Source organism: Trichosurus vulpecula, chromosome 1, assembly GCF_011100635.1.
Source record: "Trichosurus vulpecula isolate mTriVul1 chromosome 1, mTriVul1.pri, whole genome shotgun sequence".
Taxonomy (NCBI): domain Eukaryota; kingdom Metazoa; phylum Chordata; class Mammalia; order Diprotodontia; family Phalangeridae; genus Trichosurus; species Trichosurus vulpecula.
Window position 1 is genome coordinate 82364582 of NC_050573.1, and position 16481 is coordinate 82381062.

Below are 16481 nucleotides of genomic sequence, written 5' to 3' on the forward strand. Positions count from 1 at the left end.
CCCCTAATACTTGAAATCCCCAAGATAAAGATTTTGAAAATTGGCAGAGGCTAGAAGTATCTATTCAACTAAGCGGTATAGTAGGTAAAGTGCTGGACTTAGAGTTAGGAAGACAAATTCAAATCTGGTCTCAGATGCTCAGGGATAAGTCACTTAATCCACTAAACTCTCTCTGCTTTGATTTCCTCATCTATAAAATGGGGAGAATAATGGTACCTGCTTCCCAGGATTGCTGTCTGATAACATGTAAAGTACTTTGCAAACCTTAAAGCCCCATATAAAAGCTAATTATTATTAGAACTGCAGAATGAGACACTTATTTTCAGATAGCAGCTAATGTGTGGATTTCTGTGATTATATTTATTTGTTACAAGGGAAAGTTTTAAAAAATAACTTTGGTGGGGACAAGTTTAAGGGGGAAGGGATGGAAATAGTGATACTTAAAAAAAAGATCCATGATAGATAGAGAAAAACAGAAGAAAAAGGAAAGAAGTTCATTTTCTCACCAGGCTGAACTCTGGATTTCTCTGAAAGGTAATATATGCCTTTAAGAACCTAATCTTCTAATGGAGATGAGCTGACAGGTACACTGATGTTGTTGTTCAGTTGTATCCTACCCCCTTGTGATCCCATTTTGGGGTTTTCTTGGCAAAGATACCAGCATCTTTGGTTTGCCATTTCCTTTTGAAGCCCCTTCCTCTGACTGGATGACTCCTCCCATCCATCTCCTCATTTCTCACCAGACTGAGCTTCTCCATCATGCTTCACTCTCTTCTCTCTTCCTTCTTAGCTTCCTCTTATGTGTTGTCTTCCTCCTCCCTTAGAATATTGGCTCCTTCCAGTCAGGGACTTTTTGCTTGTATATGTATTCTCAGGGTTTAATATGGTGCCTGGCACATGATAAACACTTAATAAATGCTTGTTGACTTAATGGACAAGCAGAGCAGTTGTGGAACTACTGCACATTAAATTGAGATGTACAAAAACTCAAAATGTAGGTATTAGAGGTCATGACTTCATAGTCAATTTTCCTTTCCTGTTCTTTGTCTAGGGAAATGTTCATTTCTGTTGATGTCTGTCAAGTAGGTCAATAGTAAATATTTACATTGAAAAAAAAAAACAGGGGAGGGAGGACTGATAAAATGTCACCAGAGTAGCTTTAGATATGGGGCTTTTTCTATGGACAAAGAATAAGCTAGAAGCTCCTCTTCACAGAGCTGCCCCCTACACTGGCTATTCCCCAAAGGACTGAATAATTGCACATATACCCTTCTGTAAATAAACTTTTCTAGGATACATGAACTGTATTTGAGTTGTTTATTTCATTTCCCTGGAGAAAGCAGGGACTTACCACATAACTGCTTGCTACTAAACAATGGAGAATGAATGAACAGAGGATACAAATAACCTCCCCAGCTCTGAAAATTGGCACTTCTAACCCAGAACTCACAGCCCAGTGGGAAATAGAATGCTGAGACTTCTTCCTAATGAGTATTATTCTCTGAGTTCAACCTTCATGGGAAATGGAGTTCTGGGAGCTTTCCCCCCCTCAATGCTGCCTACTATACATCATAGGTAGCAGTGCACCAGGGGCAGCTAGATGGCACAGTGGATAGAGAACTGGGCTTGGAATCCAGAAGACTCATCTTCATGAGTTCAAATCCAGCCTCAGACACTCAATAGCTGTGTGACCCTGGGCAAGTCACTTAACAACCCTGTTTGCCTCAGTTTCTCACCAGTGAAATGAGTTGCAGAAGGAAATGCCAAGAAAACCTCAAAATGGGGTCATGGAGAGTCCAGACATCAGGGTACCTGTCAGCTCATCTTCATCAGAAGATTAGGTTCTTAAGGGCATGTTATTGACTATATGGTTTTTCATCTTTATGCCCCTCATAATGTAACACAAGAACCTGCATATGAGTCATATAATAAACATTTCTTAAATTGAATGGATGTCCTGCAGAATAGTTTTGCTATTATTTCAGGAAAATTGAGTCAAAATCACTCTTACTGTGCCACTTCTTATCTGAGCATCTGAGAACCCCTGATGTCTCCAACCTGCTTTTTCATTTTCAGCCAGCTATTCCCCAAACTCTATAATCCATTTCCCTTCTTTTTGCTTCATTGTCTATGATTATGGGGAAGTCATTTAGCATCCCTGCTTCTTAATAATTGGGGATGATACCTGTGGTTCGGACTTTTCAGGGTTGTGAGGCTCTAACGAGATAATGCAAAGCATCAGGCAAACTTGAAAGAATTACACTGGGTATCCCAGGGGTCTTAAGCTATTAAAGCTGAAAACAGCAGTCAGACTTTTGGGACTCCCTGTACTAATGCCAAGTATTATTTCTCACATCTACCTCTAAGAATCCTTATCTTTATGAGTTTTAGTTCAGGTGTAATTCTCTCAGTTGTGAGTCCTATATTCCTCCTCAAATTACCTAGTATTTACTTAACTGTGTCTGTGTAGTCTGTGCCCAAAGTAGAATGTGACCTCATTTAGGGAGGAGCTTCTGTTTTGTTTGGTTTCACCATATTCCCAGTGCCTAGGCATGCATTGCACAAGGTAGGCGCTTAATGATAATTGAACTGAGTCTGATGTAGCACTAACTAGACCCATCTCTTCCCTTCTGTAGGCCTCAATGTCTTCATCTGTAAATGAGAGGGATAGAGCAACAACCTCCCAGCTCCCTTCCAGCTTGGATCTTGGTCGACTTCCACAGATAGAACTGTGGCAGGAATGCCTTCCATCCCACGGGGACCAGCTTCAGGAATTCAGGGATGTGGGAGAGCAAAGAACGAGACTAGGGAATAGCTGTTAGTTTACTTTGGTAGGGCTCTAGAGTGACAAAGGAGAATGCTGTGAAATGAGGTTGGAGGAGTAGGATAGGTCCACATGGAAGGCTTTGAATGCCAGGATAGTGGTTGTATTTTGTCCTGTAGACAGTCGTGAGCCCCTAAATATTTTTTGGCAGAGTAAGATCAGGGAACTAGGAAAATTCTTTTGATAGCTGTGTGAGGGAAAAAGTGGAAATAGGGAGACCAGTTTGGGGTCAACAGTCTGAGGGAGAAGGGAAATCAAAGTTGCCTTCTCTCAGACCCTGGCCTCCTTTAAGGTATTGACCTTTAGCCTGCCTGAGTTAATTCCAAGACTTGGTTACCCCTCTTTGAGCGGCTGTCTGCACTATGGATCAAGGTACAGATGAAGATATAAGACTAGGGGCTTCTTAATTGTGATCCTGGATGAGGGGGAAAAAATTTACATCTTTATTCTCACTAAATTCTGATTTAACATTTACGAATATGGGCAAAAAACCGTGGTGGAATTAATAGTACTTGTGACCTTGTGACTAAATAGAAATCAGATATTTTCATATCACGTTACAGGTGTTGCCGATATCTCTAAATGTCATTTATGCTCATTACTGCTTTAAAATTACTGTGTTCAATTAGACCCATGCTAGACAGATTACTACAATCACAAATTTTTAAAGAACTATTTAAATAACTGTATTTCAGCATAATTGATTTCTTTTGTTACTTTATACATTTTAAAACATTCTGAGAAGGGGTTCATAGGTATCACCAGATTGCCAAAGGGACCCAGGATGCAGAAAAGGTTTATAGACCCACATACGATTATCTCACCATGGAATTCTTTTGTCTAACTTCAAAAAGGTCACCTACATGTTTAGGAAATCCTCTTATAAAATTATTTCACTAGTCATTTTTCATACACTCAAACACACACAATTTCACTCCCTCTTTTATTTCGACATAGACAGAATCTCTCAATCTAGAACCTAGGAGATGTGGGTTCCAGTCCTTCCCCTATCACAGTGGCACCTCACCTGAGCATAATGGGAGAACATTCCCAGCTCTGCCTCCTGACTAGGGCAACTGGAGGGAAGGAGAAAGCTGAGGCATGGACTCTTCTAAATGCCAACGGTGAAGACCGTAAGCATTCTGGATGAATTGTACTCATCTAACCTCAATACATCTCAGGGACTCAGACTGTCAAAGCCAGCCCGCAGGGAACTGCTAGGGCCTTTTGTCCAACTTCTAAGCACAAACCTCCTGACTTTGAGTTATCTGTCCACCACTCCACCCTGCTCCCCATTCCACACTGGACTCCCTCCATCCTTTCATTCTCCCCCTCCTCCTTCCCAGTGAAGGGCAGGGCAGACCAAAGCAGCCAAGAAAAAGGAAAAAAAAACAGGTTTACAAATTTTGCATGAAGTGGTGGCAGAGGCCCTCTCTGGGACTCAACCTGGGTTATTCTGTTCTCCCTGCTCCTCTGTGTCCAGCATAAAGGGTGCAGCAGGAATTCCCAGAGGCAGGAGGGGCTGAGGACCAGGAACACAAAATTGATGTCTAGGACCACAAGGTCACTGGAGGTTAGAAAGCAGTGGGGGCAGGGGACAGTGAGTGATGAGCCCCTCCTCACCCTTCTGGTGGAAGTTATGTATGCATTTTAGGATGTGTTGAAAGAACTTTGTAGAAATTCTCTCTGAGGCTCTAATGAAAGGATCCTGAAAAATCCAGAGAGTGATAGGGGTGGGGAGTGCACCTAGGGGCACCTCAACTTAGCAATTATCAAAGAGCATCCCAGAAAAGTGTCTAGTGCATTGCGCAAGGTGACAGAAGGGGTCAGGGGTCAGAGGTCAGAGACCAGGGGGTTATGATGAGGCCAGTTCAGAGTTAGAGAGTAGAGGGTGGACAGTGAAGGGTCACATGTCAGTCAGGTTGCCAACAAGGCAAGCATGGGATCAGAAAGTGATGTTCTCTTCATACAAAGACAGCACCAGCAGGATGACCCAGCCGCTCAGGAGCCCCAGATTGTGCAGGAAGAAGAGCAGCCAGGGCCTCTTGTCCCTCACATTCATCATTGATGGCAGCTAACAGAAAGAAAGGAGAAAGGGTCACTGCATGGTATGTTTCCCCCACCTCTCAGCTTTCCCCAGCATCAGCCACTCCCTTCTCTGCCCCAGCACTGACCATGTCACAGAGTGCCACATAGAGGAAGAGCCCAATGGCGACTGCGAGGATCCAGAGCTCACTTTCCTCATTGGATCCGATCCCCAGAGCCACATAGAGCCCAGCAAAGGCTGTCAAGCTTGAGACCAAGTTCAGCAGCAGGGCACGACTCACTGACAGCCCTGCGTGGAGCAGGGCACCGAAGTCCCCTGGGGAGAGGAAGGAGGAGGTCAGTACAGGGTATGGGATACTCCTCTCCCCCAGGGCACAATCCCAGTTTTGGGTCACCCACTCTGCTCTGTCCCTTCTCCTGGGACCAGGCCAGCCCCCCACGAGTCTGGGCCAGCTTGCTCCCTGGGATCAAGAATTTGGGGATAGGTGCCTCACCGAGTTCATGGGGCACCTCATGGCACAGAACAGCCAGGGAGGTAGCCAGCCCCGTCTTCCATGAAGCAGTAAATGCAGCGCCCACAGTTAACCCATCCGCAAAATTGTGAAGGGCATCTCCAAGGGTGATCATGTAGGGGAGAAGCCGCAGCTCTGGGGGGAGAGAGAAGCCAGGGGTTACCAGGCAATCTGGGGAGGGGAGTCTCAGGGAATCCTCAAGGAGTTCCCATAGGGGAGAAGGGCAGCTCTTCCAGGGACTTTCCAAGGAGTACCGTATTCTATTTTGAATAGAAAGAAAGAAATCTTCATTCGAGGTACCACTTTCCTTTCCCCCAAGGTTACTTTCTCTTCTGTAAAATGGGGGTTTTGGATTAAATGAGATCTAAGGTCCCTACAGGGACAGCCAGGTAGCTAAGGAGGGCCTGGGCCTAAAGACAGGAAGGTCTGTGTTCAAATCTGGCCTCAGACATTTATTCGCTGTGTGACCCTGGGCAAGTCACTTAACCCCTATTAACTTCCCTCCCTCAAAAAAGTGATCTAGACCAAATTCTTCCTCTTATAAAGGATGAAAATGAGACCCAGAGAGGGACATTGATCTGCCCAATGTCACATGAGTAACAGAGCCGGTATTTCAATCCAAGTCCTCTAACTCCACGTCCAGCTCTCTTTGCATTACACCAAGCCCTCTACAGTATGGCTCCCATGGCTCCCACCGACCTCGTCATTATTACTTCATATTATTCCTTTTCACCCACCTTCTGTTCAATCAAACTGACTGACTACAAACCCCTAATTTGTAGACAGTCTCAGGAAACCTTCTGAAAGAGGCTAAGTGATTTGCCCAGAACACACACTTAGGAAGTGGGATTTGAACTCAAATCTTCCTGGCTTAAAGTCTAACACTTTATTCCAGGCAAGTCTAGTCTACTGCCTATTCCTAAACTCCACCTGCACCAGCTGTTAGTACTCACTCTCTCTCTCTCTCTCTCTCTCTCTCTCTCTCTCTCTCTCTCTCTCTGTCTCCCCTCCTCCATCATATCTCATCTCTCTCTCTCCGTGCCATTGTATAACTTTGTATATACTTTGGGGTTTATATATTTTATCTTTGAGGGTAGTGCCTGTTCCCTTTATAAAAGGGATCTGTATTCCCAATGCCTGACACACAGTAGGAACTTATTAAATTGAATCATCCTCAAACGCCATCTCCTCCACTAAGTCTTCCTCATTCCCCAGAGGCTTGTTGACAATTTTCCCCCCAGACCTAACATTGCACTCTGCTTGTACCTCTCCAAAACACTTAATTAACATTACACAGCTCTGTGTTTGTGTCTTTTGGGGCTTCTGGATTCTGAGTTCCATGAGACAGGGGCTATGTATTTCTTTCAGCACACAGTAGGCATAAATGAAAAGATGGTACCATGGGACAGACTTCAGAAAAGAGAGAGACCAATGTTTTTGTGAACTAGTGGATCAGACAGGGAAGGTTTTTTCTAAGAGTGAAAGAGAGGAAGGATGTAGGGAGGTGGGAGTAAGGGCATGGGGAGGGGGTGTTTGGGAAGGGCTCTCCAGGTACGGGGAGCAAAGCCATGGAGACGGGATCACACAAAGCACATTTAGGGAAAAGAGAAGAGACCAGCCTAGATAGGTAATTTGAGACCAGATCATGGAGAGCCCTGAATATCAGGCTGGGTTCTATGGATTTTCTCCAGAGGAAATGTAGTATACTGAAAAGAGTTTCTAGATTTGGCGTCAGATTATTGGGGTTAAAACTCTGGCTGTGTGACCTCAGGTAAATCCCTTCCTTTCTCAGAGCCTGACCCCTCCTTTAGAAATGTGATATAGTAAAAAGGGGACACTAGACTTAGCTGTAGGAGACTTGAGCTAGCATCCTGGCTCTGTCATTTATATGAGTCATTTGACCCTGGCCAAGTCACTTCTATCTGGGCTTCTCTTTTACCATCCGTAAAATGGAGGTGATGTCCACATGGTCTGCCTTACAGGAGTGTTGCGGAGGAATAAATATTTTGCAAACATTAAGGGGCTATAAAATTGATCTGGATGACGGCATTTAAGGGTCCTTCCAGCTTTGAAGCTCACGATCCCACTGGTAAAGGAGAACTGAGGGAGCAACCCAGCTTCAGGATGTGGAGGAGGTAGCAGGGGTGGGAAGGAAGGGAGATTGTGGCAGTGACCCTGGAAGGGATGAGATGGAGAAAGAGGATCATGCTTGGGAACGAAGAGGAAAAGATAGGAAGGAAAAGACAGAGGAAGGGATGGTCAAGTGGTCAGGCCAGGGAGACAGCAGAGCCCAGGCAGAGGACTGCTCAGTGCTTGGTTTACCTCGGCTTGGTTTTTGGTGATCCTGACCAGAAAGCTCTAGGTTCTCATCCGAAACCTGGGGAGGAAGAGGAGGAGACAGATGCTCAGGGAGGCTGGCCAGAGGTCAGGCCTCACACAGGCTCCTGCCATGACCCAGCCAGTCCAGGTTCATAGAGGTGGTTTGGTGGAGCCTTGGGAAGACTAATTTGTGAACTCCTGGGAGCTGGCTTTACCCTTCTTTCTGGAAGTCTTCCTACCTGGGGGTGGGGAAGCTCAGGCAACCCCTTTGGGCTCCCTGGAGCCTAGGACATTCCTTCATATTGTCTCTCCCCTCACTGTACAGGAAAGGGGCTCAGAAAATAAGGGGGACTGGGGAGGAGAGAATGGTGGGCTTGGAAACCAGAATTTGTGCGGGAGAGGGGCTGGGGCTGGCACTAAAAGCAGCAACAGAGGCTCAGGATGCGCTGCTGCTAGACACGCATGATGTAGCATGCTCCAGGGAATACTTCCTTTGTTCCCTTTAACCCCAGCCTCTGGCACTGAGTCTTGACCAGAATAGGCCCTTAATAAATGCCGGCTGAACCGCATGGAGGCTGGGCCATGGTCACAGCCATTACCAGGTCTGTCCTCGAGCCTTCCTGTTGCTGTTGCTGCTTCTGGTGTGACAGTTCATCCGTCACCAGCTGCAGGGACATTCCGTGGCTGTGGTTGCAGGTGCCGCTGTCCTCTTTGTCCTACAGGGACAATGGATGAACACACTCAAAGTCCAAGGGACACTTCCCCCCAGACACTGACTCTCAGATGACCCTCCTCACCCCCAGCCCTAAACACTCTCCCTTCCTCCCCTTTCCCCATCATCCCTTCTACTCCTGGGGTCTCCTCACCCCTGAATCCCACGACATGAAGATGTTGAAGAGGTTCTCAAGGAGGAAGAAAGCATAGAAGCCGCCCAATGCACCCAAGAGCCGCCACACAAGCTCAGGACTCCCATGCTCACTTTCCCCCTCATGGGAATGTTGGCCTAGCACCTGGAGGGAGAGAGCCAGGGAGATAGAAGTGTATATGTTTTTTGCCTTTCTTTTTGTCCCTAGTACTTAGCACAGTGCCTGGAAAGCAGCGGGCATTTAGTAAAGGCTCACTGATTGCCTGACTGATTCCAAGGCATAGCAGCTGGGGCATAAGACTGTCATCAGAGAGTAGGGAGGGAGAGGGATATTTTAGTCATCCCTGGGGGAAATGAAAACTAAGGTGTTGAGCCATACCCTACCAGGTGTGGAGAACCTGTGGCCTTCTAGGTCCTCAAGTGTAGCTCTTTGACTGAATCCAAACTTCACAGAACAAGTCCCCTTGAAAATGGATTTGTTATGTAAAACTTGGACTCAGTCAAAAGGCCACACCTGAGGACCTAGGAGGCCACAGGTTCCCCACCCCTGAGACCAAGGTGAGCACTGGCAAAGGGGAGACCTCACCTTGGTCCCTAACTGTACTAGAGCTCAGGGGGCAGTTGTGGGGGGAGGGGTTGTAGGAGGGGTCAGGGCCTGAGTGGGGGGGCAGTTCAGGGGGTACCTTAGGGATGAGATGAAGCACAGCATCACCAGTGAGGGAGCCCACAGCCATGCCCAGAAAGGTTTGGATGACATAGTGGGAGACATCTTTGCAGGAGGCACAGAACACAATCACCAGGCCAAAGAGGGAGGCGAGGCAGATGATCAGTGTGGCTAGGGAGCTATACAGGTATTCTGTGGGAACAGGTAGGGGAGAAATCAGGGCTGAGGACAGGTCCCCTGCTGCCCCCTCCTCTCCCAGGACAGGGGCCCATGAGGAATGTGGCTAGAGAGCTTTCCTGTGGGTGCAGGTAGATGAGAAGAAGGTAGGACTGGGGACACACATGTCCCCCACTGCCCCCTTTTCTCCTGGGGCTCCCATGCACAGGGAACCTTGAGCTCTTTCCCTCTTATGCTGGAAATCATGGAGATGGGAGACAGGGATAGAGGGGAAGGGTTGGGACAAAACAGGGATGTTTGATTTGGGAATCCCACTGTGAGTGATCGAAACACCCAGCTCCCTCCTGCCCTCCAAAGAAAAATATCTTTCAAGAAGGAGGTGGAAGAGTGAGGAAGGTGTTGAATCAGGAAGGACTGGGAGGGCCAAGCTCTGGGAGGGAGTGGGGAAAGGAATGGTTCAGATTTTAAGGTGGAAACTTTTAAAAAAAATTTATTTTAATTTTCAGTTTCCAATTCTCTACCCCCACCTACAGAAAACATAAGAGATACAATACCTATTCTACACAGGCAGTCATGCGAAACATATTGGAAGTGGAAAGGGACTGAGTTTCTATGCCCAATATAACATTCCTTCCTGGTAAGTCAAGCATTCCAGAGCTGGAAGGACCCTCAGAAGGCATCTAGTCCAACCTTAACCTGAACTGAAATCTCTGCAACATTCTAGACAACAGGTCATCTAGTTTTTCTCTGTGAAAACCCCCAGGGACAGGTAGCTCACTATCTTTCAGGGCAGCCTGTTCCATTTTGGCTCAGCTTTGGCTCAGTTTTTGGGAAACTTTTTCTTGGAGAAGAGAGGATATAGCATAATGCAGGGTTGGGGAACCTGGGACCTTTTTGACTGGCTAAACTTGAGGATCTAGAAGGCCACATGTGGCCTCAAGGCTGTAGGTTCCTCACCCTGGCATAATGCATGGTGTGCTGAACTTGGAAGGTCAGGAAGACCAGGGATTGGTCCTTTCTCCTAATACTTAGGCTGCCTCTTGGACAGTCACTCATGGAGCCCTTCTCTCACAAAGGATTGATTCTCTGTGGCTGCCTGTTCCCACAACCTTCTGCTCTTCCGGCCTGGTGATATGCCAGTAGGACTAACTGGTGATTGAAGTTGAACTGTGTAAAGACTAAGGGATTACCTATCCCCTCACCCCACCCCTCTCAGGTGGCAAGAGAAGGACCGAGCACTAAAAAACAAAAGGAAGTAGCCCCAAAGGCCAAGTGGGCCAATGTAGGCTGAGAGGGATGGGGTCTCTGTGGTCTCAGCACTAGAGGCAGCCTCTACTGGGTGACACTCACTTTCAGTGACAGTGAGGTCCCCCTGGGTGGTGGTGTGGACAGTTTCACAGGCCCCACTGAGCTGCTGCTGGACAAGGGCTGGGCTGAGCCGGGCCCAGGCTTCTGGGGACACACCTTCCTCTTCGGACAGCCCATACACCTCCAGGACATCAGAGCCACTCAGGCATACCTAGGGGCAGAGAGGAAAGGAATTAGGAAGTAGGGGGAAAGTAGCCTAACCTCCTCCACTGCTTTCCTCCCTTCTCCTCTTCCTCCTGACTTACCGTGTCCCATACACTGTCAGAGTCCCCCAGTGTCCTCAGCTGGCGGCCTGCCCTTCCTTCCAGGCTGTACTCTCTGTGATAGCGCTGGTGCTCTTCAAGGCTGCTATGGGAATGGACCTCAGTCTCCCCCCCCACGTGCAGCTGGCTCATCAGAGCCTGCAACTCTGGGTAGGAAAAGGAGGGAATGCTGTTAACCTCAGCTCCTTCTCTTCTTTTATATCCCTCCCTCCCCCCTCAACTGCTTCTGCCTTCAGGAAGCCTTCCAGGACTGGCCCGCTTCTCCAAGAATATCTGGACTGAACACAGTGTTCTTTTCATGAGGTGGGTGTTTAATAAATGTTGGCCACCTTCAAGGATTGGGAGGGAGGAAGAGAGAGAGAAATGGAGAAATGTGTGTATACCAGGACCTGAAAGGTATATTACCCTGTCTTGACACTGACTGGGATATGTTGGATACTTTAGCCCCTCATGGGTCCCATTTCTTCCCCTTTGGGGGCATCTTCCTTCTTCCTGAGTCCAAACCCTTCTACACCTAGAGGTCAAACAAAGCATTCCCTAAAGGGAGCCCATCTGAAGCCTAACCCGCCAAGGTCCATCTTTCTTTTCCATCTCTCCCTTTCATCTCTAGTCCCAACCCCCTAATACTTACCAGATAGAGTGAGGTTCCGTGATTCATTGCCATGAAGTCGGAAGACAAAATCGATGAAGTACTGGGGACTGGGCAGAACATGGAAGCAGGACCCAGCTAGGGCATGGTCAAGGAGAGCAGCCAGAGCCCGACTTGGACCTTCGCCTTCAGTCCCCTGGGCTTCTGCTGCTTCCTCCAAAATCTGCTGCATGTCCACACAACTCTGAGAATCAGAGACAGAACTCAGGCCCCTCTTTACCCCAGCCCACTTACCTCTTCTCCCCACAAAACTATGGGGTGGTGGTGTGGAATTTGCTTACGGTGGGGGAGAGAGTGGGAATGAGGGAATGCAGATGGCCCCCAAATATTCATTTCAAGCCCTGACCTCTCTCTTGAGCTCCAGTCCCACATCTCCTGTGGCCTGGAGATCATCTCCACCAAGATATCCAACTTCATATACGTATCCCTAACTCAGTTTGTTTCTTACCTGTCCCCCTGAAACTGTTCCTCTGGCACCGTGTACTTAATCACCCAGGCTTGAAACCTTAGCCCCCTTCTCTCTGAGCTTCCATATGCAATCAGTCCTCAAGTCCTTTTGATGCTGTCTCTATACCTTTCAAATCCATCCTCTTGATTCACATTGCTACTGCCTTAACTGAGGCCCTAGACCTCTGGCCTAGACTCCCAGCCAGCCTCCAGGCCCTCCCTTCTCCAAATCTACTTTTTCAGGACTTGAAGAACAATCTTCCCACTGCACACAGTATCAGGATTTGGAGCTGCTAGCACCTTAGGGATCATTTTGTCCCCTGGCACTTCCTCCTTTAAAACTTTCAATGGCTCCCCACTGCCTACAGAATAGTCCAAACACCTCAGCTCAGAGTCCACCCCACTTCCCATTTTAAAGATAGAAACTGAGGTCCAGTGAGAAGGAGACATTCCCAAGGTCACACAGGGCCAGGACTCAGGCACAGAGCTCTTCCCTTCCATGTGCCTCGTGCTCTTCCCGGGTCACAATGGTGTCCTCACCTCGCCTGGCTCTGCTTGGTAGTGCCCTAGGGTCTGTTGAAGAAGTTGGTTCAGGATGTTGGAGTAATGCTCTCCGGCAGAGGCCAAGGAAGCCAGGAAGCTCTCTGCCTGGGAGCCCCAGCTGCCAGCCTGGATAGCAGCACAAGTGCCCTCTGGATCCCTGAGGTAGAGAGCGATCCCGGCACAGAACTGGGTCACATTCTGGGAAGTCAGAATCCAGCCCTGCCCCGAGAGGGCCAGGGCATTCTCCACGGTTATGCACTGCCAGCACAAAAAGACAGTCCCGGTGGTCAGGATAGGGATCAGGGCAGTCTTGGGGAGTTTGGGGAGTAAGCATTTCCATAGCCATTTTTACAAATATTTTCTCATTTGATCCTCACAACAACCCTGTGAGGTAGGTGCTATTATTATCCCTATTATACAGCTGAGGAAACTGAGGCAGGCAGAGTTTCAGTGGCCTACCCAAGGTCACACAGCTAGCAAGTCTCTGAGGTGGAATTTGAACTCCTGACTCCTGGCCCAGCTCTCTATCCACTGCCCCACCTCAGGGGAAGAAAAGTCTGGGATTCCTCATTTCCAGTCCTCCCCTTGGTTGGCCCTATCCTTTCCTTTGAATCCCTATCTTCCTCTCCCCCCTCCCCCCCAGCCTCCCACACCATATGCTGCCTCCACCATTCCCTGGCTTTAAGCTACACATAGTTATTCCAAGCCTCAACACCATGCCCAGATCCCCCAGGATGAGGCCATGGCATGTGACAGACGCACTTCCAGGCATCAAGTCTGGAAAACTGGGTAATGTGTGATCCTATGCTCACAAATTAAGAACGACAGAAAGGAAGGAAGGCCCCTGCAGGTGGGAAGTCCCACTGTAGATTCCATAAGCTCGCCGTTCCCTCTGCCTCCATCTTTCTCTGAAGTACTCTCTTACACAAAGGGCTCAGAACTCTGTTGACCACCCCTGGACAAAGGAGCTGGAGTGTTCCCCTTCACACATAAACCTTCCATCACAGAACAAGATGTAAGGGTGTCTCCCCTACCCCCATTCACACACATGCACAGAAGATCTGTCTCATCCCCACACACACACAGAGGAATGACCCAGGGGAGCCTCTCTCACACCCAAGCAAGCCACATCCCGTAGTTGTCTGACATCCATGTAAGACTTCTCCTTCAATCCAAGTGCCATCTTTCTAACACATGGAAGAACTCTCTCTCACCCATATGGACAAGTTCTTTCTCTCTCTCTCTCACACACACACACACACACACACAGAGGATTCCTTTCACTCATTCACACACACTCATACACACATACACATAGGATTCCTTTCATTTATTCACACATTCTCATACACACAGGATTCCTTTCATTCACACACACACACACACACACACACACTCGGGTACCAGTGGTCCCACTTGCTCATGAACGCAGATGGGAGATTCACTGCAGCCTCTCACTCGGAGGAGAGGGAGAGAGGAGAACATACAATCAGTGGCCCGTAGGCAACATCCACACTTCTGCCCCCAGGGGTGACTTTGAGCCTCTCAGCTAAGAACCTGAGGGAGAGAATTGGGCCCTTTGGGGAAGTCTGGAATCTGAAGGCAAAAAGGGAAAAGAAGGGGAAGGAAAAAAGGGGGGAAGAAAATAAAGAGGAGACACTAGTCTGTCCCCTGGAGGGCCACTGGCTGCTCTTCCCTGGTAAGGCACAAGCTACTCTCTTCTTTCCAAGAAAATTTCTTCTCCCATAAAGAAGGTCAATCCAAGTGGGCCTGAAGAGGTTTATGGTAAAAATGATGATTGTAGGGAAACCATATGTTTCTAGGGGTGACCGCCACGGCCCCAAAATATCTACACACCGGGCTCACCCCTCCCTATGACCAGCTGCTAGTCTCTCTTCCCACCCTCATTTCCTAAGGTAGCATCGCATGGTAAAGGCCTGGCTCCTGCCCTGTCCCCTCAGTCCCCGGGTCCTTCTCTCTCCTGGAGCACTGGTTAAAAGTGATGGGTTGAGGTGGAGGGTCCCTTTTCTTCCTTGGATCTCTCCTGCCTGCCAAGACACTCGGGTCTAGTCCTCTCCTATCTTCTCCCCTCCCTTCCTCTCTGCCTCCTACCCTCCCTCCCTCTTGGAATTTGTCCCCTTTGCTCCCGGCCCTGGTTAGGGGTGGGGTAAGGCAGAGGGAGGTAAAGGATCTTTGCTGTGTCTTACCTTTCCACACGGCTCATCTAGGCAGTGCACACGGGCCGCCAGTGTATTTAACAGGGAGCCCAGGGCATCCTGGTCCAAAGAACTTTGGTTGGAGGTGAGCACGGTCAATAGACTGGCAGATCTTGGGGTAGTCCCCAGGGCTATCCCCAGCCATGCCCCCAGCCAGAGACAGACCACACTCCGCATAGCTCAGGTCTCCAGAAGACTCTTGACAAGGGTCAGGGTAGGTTTCAGGGAGGGTGATGGTATGCTAAAGGTTTTCCTGGAGGTGGACGTGGGGACTTGGGGGGCTGGGTTATGGATCTCTGGGGGCCTGGTTGAAGGGGGGAGTGGGGGCCCTCTGGTGCAGATCTAGATCTCAGGAAGAGGAGAAAGAAGAGGACTGTACTGCAGCTAGCCACAAGAAGCCCTGGGCTAGGGCAGGGCTGGGCTGTAGGATTCTTAGGGAATCTCCCCAGTAGGTATTTCCTGCCAGGCACTGTGATTGGCTGCTGCTCAGATGGCCCCAGGTTAACCATTCCAGCAGTTGATCCTCCCTAGATAGAGCAGTTAGAACTATCCAGCCCCCATCTCCTCATTCACTCTCCCAGCACCTGGTTTTCACTCCCCTCTCTTTTTTGGGGGGCCTAAACTTTCAGTCTGTTTGTCCCTACCCTTTCCCCTCTGTTTCATGGACCTACAGAATTATTTCCCAAGCCCACAACCCTATGCAAAATCTCTCTCCTTTCTTCCCTCCTTCCTTCTTTCCTTTTTTCCTTTCTTTCTTCATCTGGCTCCTTATCTTACTATGTGGCCCTTTGTCCTGTGAGGTCTGTTTCTCTCACTTATGTCAACAGAGAGCCATGAAAGCCTGAATTGCCCCACCAAGCTGGGGACAGCTCATGGTCTCCCCTCTGGACTACCCAGGAGCCCAACCTACTCTGATCAGGCCATGACACTGACGCAGATAGGCAGAGAGGGCCCATGGCATGCCAGCGCCAGTCTCACTGGAAGCTGGGCCTGGAGATGGTGTTCATGGGTGTCTGGGCCTCCAAATTACAGACTTTGCACAAAGATACACACAAATTTACGTAAACGTGTGGATAGGCAAACTCAGATTTACACGAACACAAATACAACCAGAAATAGTCTGTTTTTAAAAGTCAGGTTCCTTAGTCCAGTCAGGCCCCAGCCCAGACAGGGAAAAAGAGCAAACAGTCTTTCCTGGATTTCATCCTGTCCTCTGGGCCATGTGCTTTGGGGGAGGCAGGGGAGAATTGGGGTCTGAGTCACAAACTTCCCAGAGTTCGTGCCATCCTGGTACCTGGGCTCCTGGTACTCCCTGCTCTCTGCTTCTCTTTTCTTTTCCCTCCCCTTTCCTCCAGAGTCACATCTGAGAAATTGCCTTGGCAGCAGATCTAGGTCTGGCTGAAGAAACAGGAAGAGAAGAGGGATCTTGCAGGGAGAGTTGCTAGAGGAGAGAAGGCTCTGCTGTCCTGGAGCCAGATTACACAATTCCTGGGGGTTTCCCAGCACTGGGTGGGGAGCTTCAGATACTTCCTCTCCATCCTCTCCTCTCCCTACTTTCCCCTTCCCAAACCCTTTCTAGGCCATGAGT

At 48.7% G+C, this 16481-nt stretch overlaps 1 protein-coding gene across 1 annotated transcript; it reads right to left on the bottom strand.

The window, feature by feature from the left end:
* Positions 1-3542: 3542 nt before the first annotated feature.
* On the bottom strand, positions 3543-15279 carry SLC39A4 (solute carrier family 39 member 4). Its single transcript, XM_036752116.1, has 12 exons — positions 14885-15279; positions 12675-12935; positions 11670-11871; positions 11021-11184; positions 10758-10926; positions 9250-9422; positions 8568-8711; positions 8301-8417; positions 7705-7759; positions 5365-5517; positions 4999-5186; positions 3543-4898 (listed from the first exon to the last, which is right to left on the bottom strand). Exons 1-12 carry the CDS (start codon positions 15068-15070, stop codon positions 4770-4772), a joined length of 1941 nt encoding a protein of 646 aa, XP_036608011.1. The 5' UTR covers positions 15071-15279; the 3' UTR covers positions 3543-4769.
* Positions 15280-16481: the final 1202 nt, after the last annotated feature.

Bases quoted from the DNA above. Each gene is read 5' to 3' on its own strand.
- SLC39A4 (XM_036752116.1), bottom strand. From the start codon at position 15,070: ATGCGGAGTGTGGTCTGTCTCTGGCTGGGGGCATGGCTGGGGATAGCC. The intron at 11,185-11,669 runs GTAAGTATTAGG...TTTCCTACCCAG, and splicing joins ACGGAACCTCACTCTATCTG to AGTTGCAGGCTCTGATGAGC. The intron at 4,899-4,998 runs GTCAGTGCTGGG...TCTTTCTGTTAG, and splicing joins ATGTGGCACTCTGTGACATG to CTGCCATCAATGATGAATGT.